At 44.3% G+C, this 24,920-nt stretch overlaps 1 protein-coding gene and 1 long non-coding RNA gene across 2 annotated transcripts in view; both read right to left on the reverse strand.

The window, feature by feature from the left end:
• Positions 1-11,099, reverse strand: part of KCNB1 (potassium voltage-gated channel subfamily B member 1) — a 195,293-nt gene extending 184,194 nt beyond the window's left edge. The window contains exons 1-2 of the mRNA XM_082225952.1: positions 10,466-11,099; positions 6,687-7,348 (exon numbers count right to left, since the gene is read on the reverse strand). Coding sequence (XP_082082078.1) covers positions 6,687-7,253 — 567 coding nt within the window. The 5' untranslated portion in view covers positions 7,254-7,348; positions 10,466-11,099. The remainder of the gene's footprint in view (positions 1-6,686; positions 7,349-10,465) is intronic.
• A 9,723-nt stretch (positions 11,100-20,822) lies between these two features.
• LOC309534458 overlaps positions 20,823-24,920 on the reverse strand; it is a 126,626-nt gene continuing 122,528 nt past the window's right edge. Inside the window, exon 2 of the long non-coding RNA XR_014220746.1 lies at positions 20,823-24,156. This is a non-coding gene — a long non-coding RNA (uncharacterized lncRNA). The remainder of the gene's footprint in view (positions 24,157-24,920) is intronic.

The raw sequence follows: 24,920 nt of genomic DNA on the forward strand, positions 1-24,920 counted from the left end.
TAATGGAGGCATATAATTTGGACAAAAAACTAGGCTCCCAGGTGGAAAAATCAAAATTGGAAACAGAATTGTTAGACCCCAAAGTTAAGAATCTGTCAAGAATGTATAACTTGCTGTTGAAATGGAATACTCAGGATGAAACAGTGAAATCTGCTATGATTAAATGGGCACAAGATGTTGGACATAACATTATGATGGCTGACTGGGAACAGTTATGGACCACAGGTATGAAGTTTACGGCATGTAATGCCTTAAAAGAGAATCTAATGAAAATGATCTACAGGTGGTACATAACACCAGTCAAGCTTGCAAAAATCTACCATTTGCCCGATAATAAATGCTGGAAATGTAATGAGACTGAAGGTACATTCTTTCACCTTTGGTGGACATGCCCAAGGATTAAGAATTTCTGGCAGATGATTTATAATGAACTGAAAAAGGTATTTAAATATACCTTTCTGAAGAAACCAGAGGCCTTTCTCCTGGGCATGGTCGGCCAATTGGTGCCAAAGAAGGATAGAACTTTCTTTATGTACGCTACAACAGGAGCAAGAATACTTATCGCAAAGCATTGGAAGACCCAAGATCTACCCACCCGGGAAGAATGGCAGATGAAGCTGATGGACTACATGGAATTGGCGGAGATGACTGGCAGAATCCGAGACCAGGGAGAAGAGTCGGTGGAAGAAGATTGGAAAAAATTCAAAGTATATTTACAGAAATATTGCAAAATTAATGAATGTTAGAAATATTGCAAAATTAATGAATGCTGGAATGAAGTTATATGGCTTTAGCAGAAATGTTATAAAGAATTAAGTAAAAATAGATTGTTAATGGACCAAAGTGGAAAATTTAAGGTTAGATTGTGTTGAGATAAATTATAGAACAAAAATTGAGAAAGATGGAAAGGATTTGCTGAAATAGCTAATTGAACTAGAATACAAAAAAGGAGGTGTGAGGAGGTGGATGAAACAAGTAAATGAAAGGTAAAGACACGGAAATATTGGATGTGTTTTTAAATGTTTTTTGTTGTTGTTTCGCTGTATTGTTTTTTGTTTTTTTGTTTTTGTTTTTTTATGTATTGTAAGGTATTGTTTTGTATAACCTTCTATTGTTTCTTTCTTCTTTTTTCTGTAACTTTCAAACCCCTAATAAATATCATTTAAAAAGAAAGAAAGAAAAGAAATTTGGATTTGGACAGGTGAATCCTACTCGGTTAAATCACATAAATGTGTTTGGTTTTGTTTTCTTGCACCAGACTGAAGTCTAGAGATATCATAGGCCCATTTTGCCTGGCTTTGCTTGGATGGATGAGGCAGTCAGTCGGTTGCTGGTCTGTGTCAATGGCAGATGTATTTACTCATTAACCCATTCCATCCTCCTTCCACATTAATCTGTGATTGTTAATGTTTTCAAAACATATGTACATGAGTTTCACATTTCAGTGCATATTTAAATAAGGATTTAAATTTATTTTCACTCAGAATATACATACAGTGGTACCTTGGTTCTCAAATGCCTTGGTACTCAAACAACTTGGAACCCAATCACTGCAAAGTAAGTGTTCCAGTTTGCAAACATTTTTCAGAAGCCGAAAGTACTCTGTTTTGAGTGTTATGCTTCCAATTTGAGTGGCACACTTCCGTTTTGAGTGTTACACTGAGGTCTGTCTGTTTTTGGTATTTATTTTGTTTTTGCGGCTTTTTTCTTTTGTTTTTGTGACTGTGAGGAACCCAGTTCAGCTACTGAAGGATTGATTGTGTGGCTGCAGTACATTATTGCTTTCATTTTATGGATCAATGGTCTTGTTAGATAGTAAAATTCATGTTAAATTGCTATTTTAGGGGTTGTTTTTAAAAGTCTGGAACGGATTAATCCATTTTGCATTACTTTCTATGGGAAAGCGCGCCTTGGTTTTGGAACGCTTTGGTTTTGGAATGGATTTCCAGAACAGATTAAGTTTGAGAACCAAGTTACCACTGTATTAATGGGTTTTGATACATTTAAACCACCAAGAATTGCACTGCAACAGTAGCAGTAGGTGCGGTAGCAATTTCTATTTAGTTAGCTAGTAAAATTTAACCACCGCTGGATCAGAAAATTTATCCACCGCTGGATCAGAAAATTTGTCCACCGCTGGATCAGAAAATTTATCCACCGCTGGATCATTAAAAAATCCTCAAAGTGGTTTACAAAAATGTGATTTACTTTTCATCACCAGCATCACTGCAGCTTACCCAGAGGGAGAAAGGAGCGGCAGCAACAAGATCAGTGTAGTGCAGACATGTCAGTGGCAGCACTGGATTCACTCCATGGGGGAATTTACACTGCACTCACCCCTCTCACTCCCATTAAGCCGTACCAGTGCCAATGTTATTGCAACATTTGGAGAAATGTGAAATTTGATAGATAGCTAAATTACGATCCATGCGTTAGTGCAGATTAGGTCAGTCCGACACATGGGGATTTGCTGAGATCCAGTTCATCAGATATCCCGGCTTGGAGCTTAACTTTCCTTCTATGAACAAAACATCAAGTTCATATTCCTGGGAAAGGTCTCTCCATCTCTTGCTTTCTTCTGCAGTTCTCAGCACGCCCTGAAAATCTGCTAAGGGGCTTGGGGAAAACTTGGCAATGCTGTGGGATACCCTAAAATGTTACTGTTTGTTTACATACTGCCTTTTGGCTTTAGAAGAAGAAGAAGAAGAAGAAGAAGAAGAAGAAGAAGACGACGACGACCAAGGTGGCTCACGAATAATCAACACACAAAATCAAGTACAAACTATACAAATTATAAAAACTCCAAACAAAATCTTAGCATTTCAAAGGTATGAAAATCCAAATACATTCATCTTGCTGCCAAAAAAGGGAATGAGGGCAATTGCCACAAAAATATTAGAAAGAGCAGGAGCCTCTCCCTGGGAATGATTTGGATATAATGTGTGTTTGTGGATCAGGTTAAAGAAGCAGGGAGACTTGGTGGAACCATAGCCTTTTATGTGAACAGAGGAACAACTCAACATCCGAGCCTGGGCTAAAAATCTCAGCAGCGGAAGCTCGCAAGGAAGTGCAATGTGCTCCCCACAATCCACTCTAAATTAGTACATAAGCCTGCAATTGCTAAATGCATTTACACTGGATTTCTCTCTCCCTCTTCTCTCCAGAAGGCAAACCCTAGAATGGATTTGACTTATAAATCACAAAAGACACTTCTTTGGCAAGGATGATCATCCTCATATACAATAAATCATGAAACATCAACAGCCTCTAATGGATTTTGATTCTGTGCCACAGCCGGCCTAAGCCGGAGGCCGGCGTTTTGGGATTCTGCACGCATGCCAAAACACCCTGATAAATTATTCACATTCAGCACTGTGACATCTGAAATATATATTTAAAAAGGCAGCCTGGATCAGTCTGTTGTGAGAAATAAAAACGACAATTGGGGTTTTTTTGAAAGCCACACAACATCCCTTTTCCTGACACACTGCATCAGATGTCCCTCGATCCTTGAAACGCCTTCTCAGAACTTTAAAGGAACTATCAGTTTCTTTTACAATCACTGGGCTGTGCTCATGCAGAAGCATCTAATCCGGGTTTTACAAAAGCGAAGTGTAAAGTCTTCCTGCTAGAATGTGCAATTTGCATTTCACAGCATATTCCGAGACCGTCCCACTGACTAGAAGAATTGCAACTGCTTCCATGCCTATTTGTTTGATGGCCGTGGTTTTCAAAGATTCTCCCTTCAGAAAATACTACCTGTTGAGATGTCCCGTGGTGTACGCAATGAAGTTCTGCATATCGCAGAAGATTTTGGGAGGTGTTTTGCTCCCTTCTGTTGAATGGTCACTTTAAAATGTGAAGGTTCATTACTGTTTCACAAGTTGTGCATGTCTTTAAGGGCCAGGGCCAGGGCAAATAACGAGACCCAACCTTACAGCTGTGAAACATAGCAGGTGCTGCTGAGTTGTGTTAATCAAGCTGTGTCAGCAATTGAGTGTAGTATATAAGGGGCAGCACCTAGCTCTCTCATTACCCTGGGGGATGGGTTGGTGGCTGGGTCTGGTTTGTTGTTGATGTATTTAGTGTATAAGGAGTTTTTGTTTTTGTTATTAAAACCTTGTTTAAGTTATTTTTGAGTCCCTTTTTAATGCATGGTCTCCCCAGCAAGCTCTCTGCAGTGCTACTAAACTGCAAATAGCCAACACCTTCATCCAAGACACTCAAGGCTTTGGGGATGGCACCACTGCCGCATCTCAACTGAGCACACAGCTGACAACATTCCTCTCTTGCTGCACCATACAAAGGAAGGTTGATAACCACCAGCCAGCTGCCACTCCAGGAAGCTTGGGGAAAGGGTGTAGCTCAGTGGTGGAAGCTACAGAAGGTCCATAAGTCCAGCATCTCCATGGAGGGCTGTGGAAGGCCCTTGCCTGAAATCCGGGGAATACTGAGCTAGATGGACCAACAGTCTGACACAGTAGGAGGCAGTTTCCTATGTTCTAACCTTTACTGATTTTCTCACTGAGAAACTCTTGGTAATTTCCCCAGGAGCCTTGGGGTTCCACAGAATTCAGCTTGAAAACCACTGCTTTACTATGAGACCCACATGGTTTCTTAACAGCTGACCATCTGAGGTTTTCCAATTTAATGCTACACGTTGTTATTATGATAGCCTTCACATTTGCACCCAGTTTCTTTGTGATTATGCTGGTGTTAATTAATTTATTTACTGTATTTGTAACCCAACCTTTTTCTCTCTCCAAGGAGCTCAAGGTGGTATATACATGGATCTCCCCCTCTTCAGTCAATCCTCACAACAACCTTGTGCTGAAAGGCAGCAACTGGCCCAAGGTCACCCTGAACCCTGGTCTCCCAGGTCCTAGTCTGGCACTCCTGCAGCAACACCACACTGGCAGCTTCAAGGTCATAAACTGGTGATGGTGACTTTTGGAACTTTCATCTTTTCAAGGTGTATCTCACCCTCATACCCCTTGAACAAAAAACTGTAGAGCCTGAAGTAGCGTTTTTCACATTATATTTTCTAGATGGTACAAGTATGAAATACTGCATGGGTTGCAATAGGAGATTTAAATCAACACTTTTCTTTAAATACACAAGGGTATGAAAGGGTTAGGTCACTACTTTGGAGTGCTTTAAAAGGGAAAGGGATTGATACAACCATGCACCCTTCACAAGTGAAGTGGTGTGTGTATATATCATGTTTTGATGAGCGTAGCCTAAGGCAGCAGTGTTGCAAACTCCTCGCCAATCTGTTAGGCAGCCAAGTTAGAGCAAGTTTCACCTGAAGTTACCTTTTGCTGTTGGGTCTGTATTCCCCATTGCTGACCCATTCTGACTGGCAGAAGATCTCCAGGGTCTTCAACCAGAATTCTTTCATCACACTGATGCCTGAGATCCTTTGAACTGAAAATGCCCATGAATGAACTTGGAACATTCCAGGTTCATGCAAATGTGGACTCTTATCATTAGGCTATGGACCCTCTCCCCTCACTCTTCTGCCCTCTTTTCATGATTTGTTGTCATTCAGTTCTTGACTGAAAGACAAGGCAGAACATCATCCACTTCTATCAGGTGGCTTCGTGTTCACAAAAGAAAGCCCCTGCACAAACACACAAAAGCCACCCCACCCCCCAAATTGGGGCATTTAGCAGTCTCAGAGCATATCTAAGTGGCAGACTGAGACTGATAGTGGAAGCTTCTAACTTTCTATACCAATTTATGGAATCCCACCAGACTCCATGCAGATACTGTGTTTTTTTCTTCTTTAAACAAAGTCAGTCCTCTGTAATCACAAGAAAAAACAACGTTTTCCGATCTCCCCAAAGTGCCCGAGACTAGAAATGAAAAAAATAGTGGTGGTCCAGGAGAGTGGGATATCAATATAACCGCTAGAACACTGCATCCAGAAAATAGAGAAGCTGGAACAAACATTGGGAAGCCATCACTGTCCAGGGGTAGGGAGAGGAATGGGAAGAGTAGCACACTTGTTGAATTTAAACATAGAACTTAAGTAACTATAGTCTGCATAATATGAATGGTATATCAATATAGTGAACTTAGCTGCTACCAAACCAACAATTCAGTTGACATGGGTAATATTTTCACAGCACATACCAGTAGAAGGAAAACAAACCTTTAGGTAATGAATTGAAATATGCTATACAGTATTGCAATCACACCAAAATCCATCCTTTTGGGGATACTAACACCAAACACTCTTCAGGAGATTTGGCAAAGCTCCAATGAATCCATTCATAATTTATGAATATATTACATATCTGGCTTTGTCTACATGAAGTGTTTGCATAATCTGTCCATGGCCCTTTTAAACTTTCCATTAAGTGCTTTGGTCCCCCACAGAAAGTCCTCTACTCTTGTGTCAGTAAAAATGCAGGAAGTGCAGAATGACAGGTCAATCTGTGTCTATGTCCCCAAATCCTCTCTTAAAAACAACACTGAAACATAACTCTGTAATATGAAAGCCCAAGAAGAAAAGAATTGAATGGCACACTGCATTGTGGCAATCCCTTTTGATGCTGTGGGCAGTACAGCCAGGATAGTACAATAAAACACTCAAAGCTCAGTATTCCCCAGCCGTTACTCTGATCAATAGGTACATGCTGTCTCCGCAAGAGATAAAGTATGTGTAGCTTAGACTTTACCTTGGCTGCTACAGAAGAATTGGGCTTCTCCAGAAGGTCCCAGAGCTTTTTCCTCTTCTCGGCGCAGCAGGTGTTATCAAATTCCTCTCCTTCCCTATCTCGCATTGTTTCCGCTTCCCTCTTGAGCTCCTCGTTCATCTGCTCCTTCTTCTGGTGGTACCTTGCCTGGCAACAGGACTCCAGATAGATCTCATCAATCCCCCAATAGTCCAGTTCTTGGCTGAAGGACAAGGCACACATTTCCTCCATCATGTGCAGCTTGCCAGTGCGGTAAAAGTTCAAGATAGAAGTAAATGCCCCTGGGTGCCTATCAAAGAAATACTCGTTCTCCTCCAAGTTGTAGTCGTCACATATATCCATAAGGGTTTCATGGGTGTTGCAGTCTCTGAGCTTACCCAACCTTGTCCGTGGCAACCTGTCCAGGGTTCTCCATAAAACCTCGTGGGCCAAGCCACCCACATTAAGCTTGACCCTTCTGGAGCAGGCCTTGCTCCTGACAATCTCCATGGGATCGGGAGGCAAAGAGGTAGTCGATCGAGATCCATGCTTATTCATCCCCGCAGGCATTGCTTGTCTCAGGAAGGCTGGAACAGGCTGATGAAAGCTTCCAGGGCACTCACACTTCGCAGCAGGACCTCTTCATCTGTCCTCCTCCTCCATGCCTGCAAGAGAAAAAAAATCCACAGAGCTACTGGCGACTTCTGGGGATCAAATGAGAGCTTCTTCCTTTGTTTGTGGGCTGCCTGCTTGATCAATTAATCAGGCAGCTGTACAAACAGCTCCGTTAGTCTGCTTGAAGGAGCAGCGGGGACAGAAGGCTGGCTGCAAGAGCACAGGTCGCTGTTCAGTTTAATGGTGCTGAAACTGAAGAGAGTCTTAAGAGTGGTGAGCTGGGGGAAGGGTGCGGGGAGGCGATCAGGCTACCTTTTTTGACATTGGCCCAGCAAGACTTAGAGCAGCCTTTGCCTGATCTATACATGGCAAGAACTCATTGCAATAGAAGGGAATCCTGTGCGCTGTCCACACCGAGGTGCTGAAATAGATTTCCTAACACGTTTTCCAGCCTCTGGGAAAATACCAGTGCCATGGCACAGAATCACAGAATTGCAGAGTTGGCAGGGATCATGAGGCCCATTTAGTCCCACATCCTGAAGTGCAGAAATCTTTTAACCAGCATGGGGTTTGAACCCATAGTCCTGAGATTAAGAGTATCATATTCTACCAACTGAGCTATCACAGTGTTTGGGGCAGTGGTGTTGTCAGGGCAGGCTGCTGGGACAATGCCCCACTCAGCACAGAGAGAGAGAGAGAGAATGAGAATGCGGGCCCCTATGTGGCTCACAGGCAGATTACCATGCTTTTGAAGTTACCATCTAAAGAGTCTCCCACCCCCATATGTTCACTGAGTTTGGAGTCTAAAATTACCAAACTGCCCCACTGGTTTGTAGGGGGATCTAGAAGACCCCATGAACTCCAGTTGACAGCTCATCGGAGCAGCTTCCATTGTAATTAATTTTGCTCTCCTTGAAGTAATATGTATTCTGTATTCTCATCACCACTACTCACCCTCCTTTTCTTTTGATTTGTGGACTCCCCCTGACTTAAACTGATGCATCGAAGCATTTGGGTATGAGTTACAGTGAACAATCAAGCAAAAGCTGAAATACTTGGTTACTTACGAAAAGAGACCTGCATGTATTGGTTTAAAGGCAATGTACATAACAGTTTGTCACTATAAGCCCAGTCTGTCCCTCACCCTTTCATACCTTCCCCACTCACACACACACACAAACACGCAAATAGATGTCCCAGCTTGATTCTAGGCACGATGAGAATTTGGATGTCCCTAACAAAAAGACTAGTTTGTACAACTATAATAGATTTTGGAAAGGGAGTAGGTGGGAAGTCTGATGTACAGAGTCATCCCCTACCCAAGCTACAGCCACTGGTGTTCATTTGAGTCCCACTGTTTCAACTGGTAAGGCTAACTGAGACATCCAAACACCTTTCCCTAGAGAAGTGGGTGAACCCCAAAGACATAAATGGGAAAACCAGGTACACACCCACCAAGAGGCATATTTTGTGATCCAAGCTTGAACCTTTCATACAAACTCTTCTCGGAAGACACGCTACATACAACGTTGTATATGGGGTAGGATACAAGGGAGGGGGGCATTAAAAGTCACTATAATTCTGCAAAAAATTCCACACATCAAATTGTCATATGCCTTTCTATACTCCTTCCCCAAATCATACATACATGAAGCTTGGGATATTTAGGAACTCCATGTTTTGAAGTTAGTTCAACCAATAGCACTTCCTTCCAGGTTTATGAGTTTTAAGACTGGGAAAGTAGCACGCAGTTTTTATCTACTGGTTCTCATTTTTTCTTCTACATGCTCTTTAAGAGGCATTTCTCAGTTTTCTCTCTTCTGCCAAAGAGCTGAACTATGAACTTTAAAAGAGAATCATGGAGGTCCCCCCCCTTTTTTTCTTTTTCTTTTTTAGCTATTTGGAAAAAAAGAAATGCTCCAATCAGGTCTCCTCACATGTGCTTCTAATCTGTCCCCTGTTATAAATTTAACTCAAAGACATCAGAGGCACAGGCCGGCACTAATAGTTTACACAGCAGCACCTGATCACACACCGTTCTACATGCAGAAAGTCTAGCATGGAGCAAAGTCAAATGACATTCACAGTCTGATAGTCCTGTTCACATTGGGTATGGGTGAAACAAGCCATATCTATGGCTATTACTCTCTCCTCTCTCTAGTAAGCTCTGGAAAGGCAGATATGTCAGAGACTAATCTTTTGTAAATCACCACTTACAAAGGGTGGTCGGTGAAGGGGTTAGTGGGCTTGCAATGGCCCCATGCTAGAACAGATTACATCAGTGGGGGGGTGTATTGTGGAGGGGGAGGGAACAAAAAAAATTAAACTCTCACCTTATGAAGGTCTCTAGTGGAATGAGTGAATAGGGGAGCGGCACACCTATTCTAATTCATTTAAGTAAGATACTTGGGGAAGCAAAGTCTGCCGAGCTTAAGTTGGCTACATCTGTTGGTGAGTTTGGGGCAAATGCCTCCAGGGAAATTGGGGCCATTAACCTCAATTATTTGAAATAAGGCACTGGAGAAAGACAGGCACACTTCTTCCATTTAAGTCTACAAGAAAGAGAGACTACACCGCGGAGTGTGTACGTTGTTGATGGAGATGGTGTGGAGACAGAGAACCCGAGTTTATAACCTGAGTGGGAGCAATCATCACATTTATTTCCAGCTCTTTAAAAAAAAAAAAAAGAATGTGGGGCTTCTATGGGAGGGAGTGTGAAAGAATTTCCATCTCCTCCATTTATCCCCCCCCCCCAGCGATAACTAATAGGAGTCGTCATAACAACAGCCTTTAAAAAAGAGAATAATATGCAGCCAGTAGAAAGAGCTAGCAACACTGTTGCTTATACAAGATGGGAGAAATCCGGGAGAAGAAGAGGAGGAGGAGGAGGAGGAACGGCTCCTTCTCTTTCCCCACGCCCGACTAAAATCCTACAAGGGTTTTCAGGGGGCAGGGGGGAGTCAGATCCCTCCCCCCCCCAACACCGATGGGGACCGAACCCTCGATTTGAGGAGCAGGACCCTCGGGCAGCTCCCCAGCCCAGCCTGCGCATCCACATGCTGCCCCGGGCAGATGTGATCCTCTAGCTCCTAACTCCGCGTGGGGTTTGCCCCCTTCCCCCCTCCCCCCGGGTGCCCGTCTCCCCATCCCCCAATTCCGCCACTCACTTCTCTTGCCACGATCCCGGAGAAAGGAGGCGCCGTGGGGTTCCGGGAGGCGGCGAGGGCATCGGTCGGCCAGCTGGCTCGCTCGCTCGCTACATCCTGCTCCGGGCTAGCTCAGCAGGCAGGCAGGCGTCGCGGGCATCCTCGGCGGCGGCGAGAGATGGGGAGGGGGGCGGGCAGGGGGAAAAAGAAAACCCCACCGGGGACGAAATCCCAGGATAACCCCTTCAGCAGCTGGATGGGGAGAGCGAAGGCAGCAGCTCCCCCCCCCTACCCCGGGCCAAGGCGTCTCCGTGGGTCTCAAGAGGCGCCCCCCGTCGCAACAAGCGTCTCGCAGGCCCTCGCGCAGATCCGGCTGCGCTTCTCGCCCAAGCCCCACCTTCAGCTCCGCCGACGCCGCGCGCGGGGCCCGGGCCCAGCGGGGAGGAAGCGCCCGCCGCTCGCAGTCAGGGAGCGCGGGCCTCTCTCCTTCTTCTCGCCTTTCCTTCTTTCTCCCTTTCGCTTCTTGCTAACGGAGATCAACAAGTCCAGCCTGAGCCTCCAGCTTCGCCCTGCGATTCTGGTTGCGCGGAGTTTGGCTCGAGCGGATTAGAAGTTGGAGGAGAAAGGGAGACGGGGAAGAGGGGAAGGAGCGAGCTCCATCTAGAGGCCGGCATTGCGGAGCAGAGGCGACCCCAGAATGGCTAAAAAGAAAGAGCTGAACAGACTTCCAGACTCCCAACCTTCCTTTTTAAGCAGAGGTTGGATGGTCATCTGTCATGTATCATCTAGTTGAGATTGCTGCATTGCAGGAGGTTGAGACTGGATGACTCTGGGGGTCCCTTTCAACTCTGCCATTCTATGATTAATATAAGCTCAGCAAATGGAATCCAGTTAGTTTTGCCGCGGCCTGATGGTTATCAGCTTGTGGTAAGATGGAGGCTGGCTTTTTCACTGGTAGCACCTGTATTGTGCTGTAATAAGAAAAAGACCCATCATCATTGGCATTCAGCCGGCTCCTCAATACACGCCTATTTGGGCAAACATTTTAATGGGACTCTTTTATTGTAAATTTTAATCATGGGTGGGTTTTAATGTTTTGATGAAATGGATTTCTTCTGTATTTTGTTTAGGCATGGGTTTTATAACTGATTTTATACTTATAAACCACTTAGCGACCATTTTGGCATGTAAGCAGTATACAAATTAATACATCTTCCCCCCTCCAGGCTGATGATGAGTTCTGATGAGCTCCAAAGCTTGCATATCTATTTGTGTATCTTCCTTTGGGATCATGTGTGTGTGTATGTGTATGTATGTGTATATATATGTATGTATGGGCTCTCTCTCGCTCTCTCTCTCTCACACACAGACCAACATTCATAATGTATATGATCCTTATGTGGCTAAACTGGTACCATCCATCCATGCCAAAGAGGGTAGGTATCAGGTTTGTGGGAAGGGGAACCCCAAGGTAAACAGAAGTGCAAAAGGGGGGACTAAAGAGAGGAACCCCAAGGACTGAGCATGCTCAGGGTTCAAGGAATGCTGACTGTCTGTTGGAGGGTGGCATGCAAACACCCACCTAGCAATGGGAGAGGTGGAAGGAAGTATTCTGAAAGAGTACATGGCTGCTGCAACAGGAACACTCCACTGTGTACCATTTTTATTGTCAGTTCCACTTATTACCTTCCAGTTTCCTTTGATTTCTTCTCTAATGAACCAATAAACCTACCTGCAATTTTAATCTCACTTAAATGACTCTATTCTGGAGAGCAAAGTGCTTGGGTGCCTCTTGAATGAAAACTGTTAAAATGCCCAATATTTTGCTGTGAATCGTCCCTGCTTCAATCACACATTTTATGCCATTCCATTATTTTCTAACGGCTGGTGGGAAAGGGGAGTATTATGTGATATTTTCCACTGTTGACAGATTTATAGATGCCAGAATCCATATGAGAGGCAGCTTTTGCAAGAACCATTCTTCAATCAGTTCCCCCCATTTCAGTTTTTCCCATTTGTAAATGGAATGAAAAAGCTACATCAATTGGAATTGAATTCACTTTTTAAATGCCTTTCGTGCTTGATACCACGTTAACAGCATTCATTCATGATGACACACAAACAAGGCATTTTCTAGGATCCTTGTCACAAGCAGCTTTGCATGACAAGTTTGCTCACAGTTTGGGAGTGAACCCAGTTCGGAAGAGCAAATTTTGCTCCTAACGAAGGCTTTGGCCAGAAGCGTTCTTGCCTAGCTTAGCCTGAAGTATCAGTTGTGCCCAGCAATAACAGGTGGCCACTGAAATTCGTAGGGCAGCAGTCACGGAGCCCAACACTAGGTGGCACTAGAGCCAGTGACAGACCGAGCCAATCAAGTCTAGTTTGGTCCTCCTCCCTGCTGAGTTCTACAAGGACAACACACTTATCCACACTTACTTTTCCTCTGCCTGCTTCCTCTCCTTCCACTTAGATCAGCTTTTGCATATCCTGCCTCAACTGAGAGGGTCTTCATCACTGTGACCTTCAGAATGAGGAACTGCCTCCCTTAGGAAATCCATCTGGATCCTGCCCTGTTTGTACTCCTCTGCCCAATAAATTTATATTAGGATTTTAAGACCTAGGATTGCTGCTGTAGAAATTGATCTCATATTAGGCAGTATTTTCACTGGAAAGACCAGTTGTCGTTATTGTTAATGACATTTTTATTCCATCCTTCTTCCTATGGTGGCCTACATAGGAAGGTTAGTTCACATTGGCTTCATAATAACCCTGTGAGGTGGATTTGACTGAAAGAGAATCACTGGCTCATGGTCGCACCCCAACAGTCAATTCTCTCTGCCCTCAGGCTGCAAACCATACATTCAAAGCTCATGACTCCCATCCCAAAGAATCCTGGGAAATGTAGTTTATCCTTCGCAGAACTACAATTCCCAGCACCCTTAACATAGAGCAGGGTTCTTTGGGGGGATGTCACATGCTTTAAATGTATGATAGGAATGCAGCCTCTCTTTCTCTCTCAACATACGGGCCATTAAGGAATGGAAAAAAGTGTTTCAATCTAATTCATTCGAAAAAGCTTTTTATTGGTTTTGTTGCCCTTTCTAAATCAATGTCAGGATCTCTTTGGCCTGTGTGGAGAACCAGCAAAGAAGCCCAGCTGAGTATTACGAAGAGGAGGGGGGAGGTAAGAGAAGTTCTAATTGGAGTTGCCTTTACTAATGTTTTAGCATTTCCAGCATCATTCACACAACCTCATTGTGGTTTCCTTTCCTTGGAAAAGCTGAGAGAGGCCCCTTGTACTTAGTGTCACTGATGATGATGAATCTAAAGCAGTAATGGCTTGTAAGTGTTGTGGAACGCCAACAGAGGCAGCTCTATGCGCAAATCTGAACCTCCCTGCCTCTGCTTTTGCTGTGGTGAGGATATTGGAGCTTGCAGAGTACATGAATTCTTGGAAAGAGCAAAACATTTAAAACTGTTTGTTCTGCGGCAAGGACAGGGGACCTTTCAGACTAGGGGCCAGATTCCCTTCTGTTCAACCTTCTGAGGGGGTCACATGGCACTAGGGAGTGGGACTAGGGGAGGGGAGGCCCACCCTACTTTGCCGCCTAAGGCAAACCTGGAAGGGACCACCAACCCTCCTGCCAATGAAAGACTTCATAGGTGTATCCGCATCCACAGCTACTGGCTTGACAACCGCAGTGTAGGCCAAGTCCACATTTCAATTCTTTGAAGCAAACAATAGGTTACGGTGGCAGATCATTTAATTCACTTTTTGTTGTTTAGTCATTTAGTTGTGTCCGACTCTTCGTGACCCCATGGACCAGAGCACTCCAGGCACTTCTGTCTTCCACTGCCTCCCACAGTTTGGTCAAACTCATGCTGGTAGCTTCGAGAACACTACCCCACCATCTCATCCTCTGTCGTCCCCTTCTCCTTGTGCCCTCCATCTTTCCCAACATCAGGGTCTTTTCCAGGGAGTCTTCTCTCCTCATGAGATGGCCAAAGTATTGGCGCCTCAGCTTCAGGCTCTGTCCTTCCAGTGAGCACTCAGGGCTGATTTCCTTAAGAATGGATAGGTTGGATCTTCTTGCAGTCCATGGGACTCTCAAGAGTCTCCTCCAGCACCATAATTCAAAAGCATCAATTCTTTGGCGATCAGCCTTCTTTATGGTCCAGCTCTCACTTCCATACATCACTACTGGGAAAACCATAGCTTTAACTATACGGACCTTTGTTGGCAAGGTGATGTCTCTGCTTTTTAAGATGCTGTCATTGCTTTTCTCCCAAGAAGCAGGCGTCTTTTAATTTCGTGACTGCTGTCACCTGCTCTAAACAAGGTCAGGTTATTTGCCCATCTAGCAGTGAGGAACCTCCAGTCTGTGGGCCAAATTAGGCTCATGAAGTCAGGTTTGAAGCAAGCAAAGATGCAGCTGGGCCAAGAAGAGTTTGCAGGCACTGCCATCCAGTTGATGGTGGCTTCTGCATAGCCCTGCACAACACTTTGTGAGTATCAACCATCAGCTGATTGCTGGAGATTGCTAAATGCAACACATGGAGCCATCAAGCAATGACAATCAGCTGACTGCATAGATTATAGCCCCCAGTCTACTACTTCAGTGGCTCTCCAATGTCTTAGGCTGTGGCTCCTTCCTTCTACCTGATCCTTCTAACTGAAGATGCCACCTTGGGCTTTCTGCATGCAAAGCATGGGCTCAATAACTGAGTTATGGCCCTTCCGCTTCAAAAAGTTGTTTGTTCCTAATAGTTACATAGAAAATATATTGACCACAAGGGAGTTACAAATTACAGAACTCAAGGAATCTTGATTGTCATGGATATTGTGCTAACTAGGTCCTGAGGTTAATGACTAGACTTTTAAGGACTTCACAGTGAACACTGCTGTAAATCATACCTAGAGGGTGATTCTTTTGGACTAGCATACAGATGCCCTGCTCTGAAATGCGAGGAAAGAGCTGAGTTTCTACTCTCCGATTTTCATAGCATTTGCCCTCCCCTCTGTGTTTCTCAGTCACTAATAATACAGAACTTGTGGTTCAGAGAGTTTAATGCCGAGTGCTGAAATGTAATAAATGCAAACTGTAATTCTAAGTAAATATTTAATGATATGGACTACCTTATGGACAAAGCTGCAAAAATTACCCAGAGGCATGCCTGCATGGGAAGAGGAACTTTGCAGAGGCATTTTTGGTAATTGGATACATTAAGTTCAGACCACAGACCTCCAAATGGCTATAGACCCCATTTGTTGCATGGTTTGATTATTAAGACGGAAAGACCTCCAATAGATGCTGCTCTGTGTCAAACGAAAGGCTTTCATTAAGAAGCATTTTGCTCTTTGGGGAAGCTGGACTTTGCATAAGACAAGCTTCTTCTGAGCATACCTAATGCCTCCAAAATGGAAAGTCATTGCCAGTAGCATAATGCTGTTGTACACATTTATTGTGCAACCACACTTGGAATATTGTGTACAGTTCTTATCTCCGCACTTGAAAGTGGAGATTCATAGAGATGGAAAAAGTTCAGATGAGGGCAACCTAAGTGATCAAAGGTGTGGGGCAACTCCTCATGAGGGCTTTTTTAATTTAGAAAAAAAATATAAGCAATGGGGACATGATAGAGGTATATACAATTATGCATGTAGCTCATAATACCAGAACTCATCCATTGAAGCAGATTCCGGTCAAAAGCAGGTACTGTTTAGGGAAGCTTTTAATGTTTAATATGTTATTGTATTTTAATATTCTGTTGGAAGCCACCCAGAGTGGCTGGGTAAACACAGCCAGATGGGCGGGGATAAATATAATTATTATTATTATTATTATACTTCACATAGTATGTAAATTAGATTATTGGATTTGCCCCCACAAGATGACCAGATTGCAATGTTAAATTAGATGAACTTAAGTGCCACTGACAGTGGTAGGGCAATTTAATCCTGCCTTAAACCCCATTGGTTTCAATGGGCACTGACTTCTACTAAAGCTTTCTTCAGGCATGAGCCCATTGTGCAACTAAACACAGGAGAGGACGTGATGGGGGTGAACCTGATAGCTCCAGCCACCTCCTGCCCCCATTTTCATCACCTTCTAACTTGGGAAAGTTGCTCATCTGCTGTGGAGAGCCTTTTGTTCCTGTGGAGATTCCCTGTATATTTTGGAACCGTGATTTTCCAAGAGGCTCCCTGGTGTCACCTCTCATGGGTTGCCAGATGACAACAATGAGGACAGACAGGGTAAAGCAACTGCACTCATCCCTGCTCTCCTACCATTGGGATTGTAGGGCATCTGCCCTAATGGACTTGCCTCCACTGTTGCAATCCTGCAATGTCTACTCAGCTGTAAGGTCTACTTAGGCTACACATTTAAAGCACCAGGATGGCACTTTAAACAATCATGGCTTCCCCCAGAGAATTCTGGGAGCTGTAGTTTGTTAAGGGTGCTGAGAATTGTTGTTGTTGTTGTTTATTCGTTTAGTCATGTCCGACTCTTCATGACCCCATGGACCAGAGCACGCCAGGCACCCCTGTCTTCCACTGCCTCCCACAGTTTGGTCAAACTCATGCTGGTAGCTTCGAGAACACTATCCATCCATCTCATCCTCTGTCATCCCCTTCTCCTTGTGCCCTCAATCTTTCCCAGCATCAGGGTCTTTTCCAGGGAGTCTTCTCTTCTCATGACGCGGCCAAAGTATTGGAGCTTCAGCTTAGGAGGCCTCTATTCCCCTCACAGAACTACAATTACCAGAGTTCCCTGTGTAAAGGGATTGATTATTAAACCACCCTGGGAACTGTAGCTCTGGTAGGGGGATAGAGATCTAACAACTCTCAGCACCTGTAAAAAACCCCACAGCATCCAGAATTCTTTGTGGGAAAACATGACTGTTTAAAATAGTATTATAGTGTTTTAAATGTATGGTGTGATTGTGGCCTAAATTCAATTAGACTTTCTCCCAGGTAAGTGGAGCCTTTCTTACTGCACCTATATTTAATATCATTTTATTTCAAGGGCTGGCATAGGAGAAACTGGTCTTGAGATTTCTTATTTTGGTTGTCACTGCAACCTTCAACAGCACAGAGGTGATTTTTCTTACCAGCACATCAAAATGGGTAGTTGTTAAAAGGTCTTAATTGACTAAGCACATCTGTTCACCTCTATTGCACCTGTGCCTGCACCTGTCTTTGTATCTTAAAACACAGACATTGTCATTCACTCTCCACATGCAAAGGAAGGCTGGCACAAAATAATTTGTTCACAGAGTGACTTAGAAAACTGAAGCCTGACAGATGTAACCCAACCAAGAATGAGGTCTGCAACAGAGCCAGGCATCTTTTTGGGGTCCAAGCTTCAAAAGACTGCCATCATTTATTTATGATTTTGCTTGTTATTCAAAGTATATATATATTTCATTCCCCTGCCGAGATGGGTAGTGAAAAATACTAATTAATTTCAGGGAATAACATATGTTGTTGTTTTTTAAAAAACCATTCTGAGCCATCATAGCCATAACATAATGAGCTATTGGCTAATTTTTCTTTCTCAAGAGAACCTGGATAAATTCTACAGAACCTCCCACACACTTCACATTTTCCTTTGACCCAACACTGACAGAATGTGGCTTGCTGTCTCTCTCACACACATGGTTGAGGAATCTGTGGGGCTCTGGAGGTTGTTGGACTCCAATTCCCATCAGCCCCAGCCAACATGATCTGTGGTCAGGGATGATGGGAGATGGAGTCTGATATCCTCTTGAGAACCATGGGTTTCCTATCCTGCTCTTCTTGCCAAGTTAGACTGCAATCCTATATACAATTCAGCAGGAGAAAACCCCGTTGAATTCAGTTTACTTTTGAGTAAACACGTGTAGAATTGTGTTGTTAAGCAACAGTGAGTCGTAACACTTTCTGGGGCTTCTCTATTCTCCACAAAATACACAGAATTCACCTACACCATACATTTGAGGTACATGGGTTCCTGCAAAGAATCCTGGGAACTGTAATTTGCTATGGGTGCTGGGAATTGTAGCTCTGTGAGGGGTAAACGACAGCTCCCAGCCTTCCTTGGGGAAAGCCACGTGCTTTAGAAATATGGCACAGATGTGCCAATTCTCTGCCTTTTCGCTATTTCCTTGAATATTAGAGAGCCCCATAAGTACCCAGTCACCTGGCAGTAACTGCAGAACAGACATTTTAGGGAAGGACTGTCAAACGTATTTCCCCTTTTTGTGTTTTCCGTTCCTTCCCCCACCCCCCATATTTCATCTTCTACTTTATTTAGGATGTGTGTGCAATGATGTTGGAGAGAGTTCCTCTGAATAGCGGGCCTTACCTTAGGAAAGATGAGGCAGCGTGTCTTGGGTTCCAGATTTGTGTGTGCATACACACCATTAGAGGGCAGCAAACTGTTAGTTATTTCTTAAGTTTTGTTTTGACAGCTGCATCCCACCCTGAGCTTGGGGTGGTGGACCTGAATATAAGCCACCCCACTTTCACCCCACAAGTACTCTGTGTGGTAACAAGACTGAACGGTAACCACCCAATTTAAACACATGCACCACTTTTTTCATAAAAAGGATAGGGTTTGCTTTCTGTTCTGTAGTCACGAGTTAGTTCTCATGTACAAAAGGTGACAGTTACAAACACAGGGATGGATCCTAATGATTTCTGTATCTAACTGTAGCTTGCTCTAGTCACACTGTTTACAAGGAAGGGGACTGCCAAAATAATCACTGCCTCTGCCTTCTCCAGGCTGGTATTCGAGTCTCAGACTACAACTCCCACCATCCTCACACAACCCACTGGTGGAAGTTGTAGCTCCAAGGATCTGAAGGGCACCAGATTGAAGAAAGCTGACCTAGCAATGCAGGAATCTCAACATTTGGTTCCCTATCCAGTTTGAAACCATACCAGACCCTGCTTAGCTTTGCAATGTGCCAATAGTTTTATTGCTGCACCACCAGAAGAAAGCCCATAGCTTCCTCATCCTTGTTTTAAAGCAGGTTTTCCTTGGCCAGCCTGATGTTGCTGAACTGCAACTCCCAGCATCCTAAGCCATTGGTCATGCTTAATGGGGCTGGTGGGAGTTGTGGTTCAGCAACATCTGAAAGGCCAGAGGTTGCTGGCGTGTGTTTTGTAGCAAGTGAGATTGTTGAATACAGGCTGATTAGGGACACGGGTGGCACTATGGGTTAAACCACAGAGCCTAGGACTTGCTGATCAGAAGGTCGGCAGTTTGAATCCCCACGACGGGGTTAGCTCCCGTTGCTCGGTCTTTGCTCCTGCCAGCCTAGCAGTTCAAAAACGCGTCAAAGTGCAAGTAGATAAATAGGTACCACTCCAGCGGGAAGGTAAACGGTATTTCCGTGCACTGCTCTGGTTTGCCAGAAGTGGCTTAGTCATGCTGGCCACATGACCCGGAAGCTGTACGCCGGCGCCCTCGGCCAATAAAGCGAGATGAGCGCCGCAACCCCAGAGTTGGTCACGACTGGACCTAATGGTCAGGGGTCCCTTTACCTTTTTAAGCTCTAAGATGGGTGTGAAACACCATAACTTGCTGTTCTGCATCTCTTAAAGCAACAGACAGGAGCTCTGGGCACAGTTTTCCCACCCTGAGTGCCATCACTTACATCAGCAAGATCTGACTATCCTGGAGATTAAGCTTCACCACAAACCTCTTCCTCCTGACATGATTTAAACATTCCACTTACTTAATGCAGAAATTTACAGATCTGTTAAATTGCTATTTGCAGTTGTAATTTAAAGGTTCACTGCTACAGCCATTAGAAACCAGAAGCTTTGGCTTTTCATGCAGATTCAAAGCTATGATTACAGGGGCACAGAGGGCATTTGCTAATGTGCCCATTCCCAGAATAACTATAAAACATGTGAATTGGGCCAAGACCTGTAATGAGGACAAATAAATTCTAAGGGAGGGGGGTAATAATCTAGTTCAGTACCCTTTATTTCAATGTTCAGGCTGAGAGTGCCATAGCTTATATAGCCAAAAAGGCACCAGACACACAAAAGTGGAAGATATCAGCAAGCATATGGGAAACCACAAAATCTGCAGAACTGCAATGACAAAATCTCCACCCCCCAAAAAAAAAAACACCTCAGGAAAAATCCTTAAGGGGAATGGGTGATTTCTCCCTCCCCAAAACCCAGTGAGGACTGTAGGCGCAAATGTTGACTTGCTTTTCGGAAGTGGTAATGGAATGGAGTAACCTGGAAATAGGCACATGGGCTGACTGGCTGGCACAGTGAAGAGCAGCACTCTGCACTGAAGCATTTTGTTATTGAATGACTCTTGGACCAAGTGGAGAGCCAAAGAGGAACCCACCCAGATAAGTGGCTGGGTTTGTTTGTTTGTTTGTTTGTTTGTTTATTTGCAAAAATAATTCTGTACTGCCATCTAATGCAAAATACTGAGGCTGAATACAACAAAATATACAAATACAATAAAACATTTTTTAAAAAATACAACAAAAGCAATACAAAGTAATCATTAAAATAACTGGCTAACTTTGATGCAGGAGGGAATAAACAGAATAGGCCTGTTGGCATAAAAAGCATATCACCAGATGCCTGAAAGTTAATGGAGAGGGTGCCTGACAAATTTCTGGTGGAAGAGTGTTCCATAGGCTCTAAATCTTCAATTTCCAGCTGAGGCCAGCCAGGCCTCTGTCACATACAGCTCCAAATGATCTCAGTGATTGAACTGGAATACAAGGGCTCAGACTGTCCTGAAGGTATCCAGGTTAATAAGGTATAATTGGATCGCCCAGGGCTTTGTATGTCAGCACAAGAGCCTTGAACCTGGCCTGGCAGCATATGGGCTTCCAGTGAGGATGCTTTAGCCTGCCCCCATCAGCAGCCTGGCCAGTCCATTCCACACTGGCTGCAGCTTCTGGGCCAGTTTAAATCAAGTTTAAATAAATTGCCAGTGTAAAAGCTGCAGCTGTCAAGAGCATGGGATGCTGCCTTATACTGAGTCAGATCACTGGTCCATCTAGCTCAGTACTGTCTACACAGGCTGGCAGCAGCTCTCCAGGGTTTCAGGCAGGGATTGAACCAGGGACCTTTGGCATGCAAAACCAAATTCTCTAGCTCTGAGCAATGGGCCTGCCTGAAAGCAACCTCAATTCGGTGCCAAGGAGGAAAAGGAAATTCTGTCACCCTTGCCAGTACAGTATACATGATGCATGTTTTTAACACACACGTAATTCTTGGGTTTCCTTGCTTGGTGGTTGTGGAGAAAGGCACCGAGCTCTATAAATCAGCAAAGGGAAAGTCTACATGCCGGTAAGTAAGTTGAGATTGTTTATTCTTGAGATTTATATTTGGCCTTTCTATAAAATATGCAGGCAATTTATAGTAACATATAGTCAAAAATATACAGTAATAAAAAGAACAACCCCCTCCCTCACAGAAACAATCTAAACTAAAAAGCAGCAGCATAAACACAAAGGGCAGTGCTATCCTAACCATGTCTGCTGAAAAGCGACTTCCATTGAGTTCAATGGAGCTCACTTCTGAGAAGACATATTTAGCTTAGTTAAGTACTTAGTTAAGTACTTGATGAGAATTCACTGGAATAGCCTGTTTGAAAGCAAGCAGCAATGGAGCCAGGCAGGCATCCTTTGGAAGGCTGTTCCAGATCTTGGGTGCCATTGACGAAAAGGCTCCGTCTCAGTACCCATTTCCAACACCAAGGAGACCCATAGCAGGGCCCATTATTATATAGTAATCATATATGGAATTGACCCTGTTAAGGTAGGCTAAACAGAGGGAGGGGGTGTGGGTGGTGCTGTGGGTTAAACCACAGAGCCTAGGACTTGCCGATCAGAAGGTTGGCAGTTCGAATCCCCGTGACGGGGTGAGCTCCCGTTGCTTGGTCCCTGCTCCTGCCAACCTAGCAGTTCGAAAGCATGTCAAAGTGCAAGTAGATAAATAGGTATTTACCTGGCGGGAAGGTAAACGGTGTTTCCGTGTGCTGTTCTGGTTTGCCAGAAGCGGCTTAGTCATGCTGGCCACATGACCTGGAAGCTGTATGCTGGCTCCCTCGGCCAATAAAGCGAGATGAGCGCTGCAACCCCAGAGTCGGTCATGACTGGACCTAACGGTCAGGGGTCACTTTACCTTTTAAACTGAGGGAGAAAGTGACTGGCCAAAGGTCACCCAGTGCGCTTTGTTTTTGAGCAGTTTCAAACCCCAGATTTTCCTAGTCCAGGTTCAACACTCCAACCAATGCACCACACTGCCTCTAAAGTTTTGTGCCTTTAAAAAAAAAGATGCCTTTACTCAATTGTGAAACACATCTAACTCTGCTACTGAAAATATTTTAGTGCAGTAAAGGTATTTGTAACAAAAGCTCAAGCTGTGTTTTTAATGTACACATCCCCAATCATAAGGTTTCACTCTTCCGTCCGCACGACCTCTGGTGCATTTAAAGCTAACTTGCCCTCACATGACTATTTTGTAAACAGTAATAGCTTATGGAATGAAGTGTCATTGCTAAGGCTTTAGGAAAAGTAATAAGTACTGTAATTTGACTATTTCATCTGGGACCTTCGCCTTTCCAGAGATCCTGGCTGCACAGAGAGAGCCTCCAAGGATGCTATTTTTTCATGGACGGCTGCTACTCAGATTGGTTAGTGAACAGATGCAAGAATGGAGACCAGGATCTTGCCTCTTCCCTCTCCACCCATCCTCTCACTCATATCTACAGACATGTCATGCGAGCAGGACTAAAGGGAAGAGAGAAAAACGACTGAAGAAAATCAATACACTAATTCAGAGCCAATTAACTGAGAACAACAACAACTGGCAAGTTGTCAAAAAAGCCCAGTGGTTGTATAATCATGGGATATATTACTACAGTATTAACTTTATGCCCCACCTTTCCACCTAGCATCTAAAGGCGGTGCGTGTGGGCCTCTCCTCTATTTTATCCATAGCTGTACATACCCTCCAACATTTCTCAGGTGAAAATAGGGACATCTGAGGGAAGATTGGGACATTCCAGGATCAAAATCAGAAACTGGGACAGCTTCTGAAAATCCTGTACTGTTCCTTTGAGGGACACTTTGAGGGTCTGGCCATAGTGACTGGGTCATGTGTGATTGGAACCCAGGTCTCCCCCAGTTTGAGTCCAACACTGTAGCCACTACTCTGTGCTGGCTCTCTTAAAATGCAGCCTTTTAAGTGTATTCAAAGTACTTCACATTCATATTTCAGTCATGCTTGCACAGCACCCTATAAAGTAGGTCACTATTAATTTATTATCTCTGTATTGTAGATAGGGAGGCCTGAGAGACAATGGCTGCCCTAAGGATGCTTAGGTGGGATTCGCATAGTCAGCCCTGCCTGTGGAAGCCCTGTGCAAAGTGAAATTTTAAGGGTTGCATTCAAAGCTCAGAGAAGATCCATTGAAATTAATGAACCTGTTAGCCCTGCCCATTAATTTAGAACAGGTCTACTTTGTGTAGAACGAGCATTATGCAAACCCTAACTTGAAAACAAAAACAATGAGAAGGTTTTTCACGGTAATGGTTTTTGTTGTTCTACTGTACTCAGCACCCACCCACCCACAACAGAGGTTGGGTGGCCATCTGCCACAGATTCTATAGAGGTGATTTATGCACTGCAGTTGGGGTCTCTTTCCAACTCTACACTTCTACATATACAGTGGTACCTCGGGTTACATACGCTTCAGGTTACAGACTCCGCTAACCCAGAAATAGTACCTCGGGTTAAGAACTTTGCTTCAGGATGAGAACAGAAATCGTGCTCCGGCGGCGTGGCAGCAGCAGGAGGCCCCATTAGCTAAAGTAGTGCTTCAGGTTAAGAACAGTTTCAGGTTAAGAATGGACCTCCAGAACGAATTAAGTACTTAACCCGAGGTACCACTGTACTTGCTGATGGCTGGATTTATTAAAACATTAGAAACGGAAGGCAAAAAGTGCACCAGTGATTTTTTTTAAAGGTGGCTAGAGGTTTCTTTGTTTGTTTGGTGATTTATCATTGTATAATATTTTGAATCTGACTTCCGGTAGAGCGCGGACCCGAGGCAGGCGAGGGTTTTTTCGGGAGAGAAAGCCCTAGCTATTTTTGGCCGAAAAAAGGGGGTTTGAGGGCGGAAAACCCCCCGTTGACCTTCCGGAGGGGGTCTGGAGGTCCAAGTTCCCGGCGGAGCCAAAAGCTGATCGTTCGGTCGCCAGGTAGCCTTAGGTGAAGAGTGTGACGGAACGCGCAGCGGGCAATCGGGCAGCCATTGCAGCGGCCAAATAGCGAAGCCCCGAGCCTGCAGGGAATAGCGCTCTGCTCTCAACACAAAGAAATTCGGATTCCAACAATAAGTTTGTAAGACCTGAGGTTTTAAAATAGCAAGGAAGTCTCCGAAAACAAAGAGAAGAATCCGAGCTCAGCGGTTGTCTGGTATCACAAAAGAAAGACGCA

Source organism: Podarcis vaucheri (assembly GCF_965113315.1).
Source record: "Podarcis vaucheri genome assembly, chromosome: 6".
In the NCBI taxonomy this organism is placed as follows: Eukaryota; Metazoa; Chordata; class Lepidosauria; order Squamata; family Lacertidae; genus Podarcis; species Podarcis vaucheri.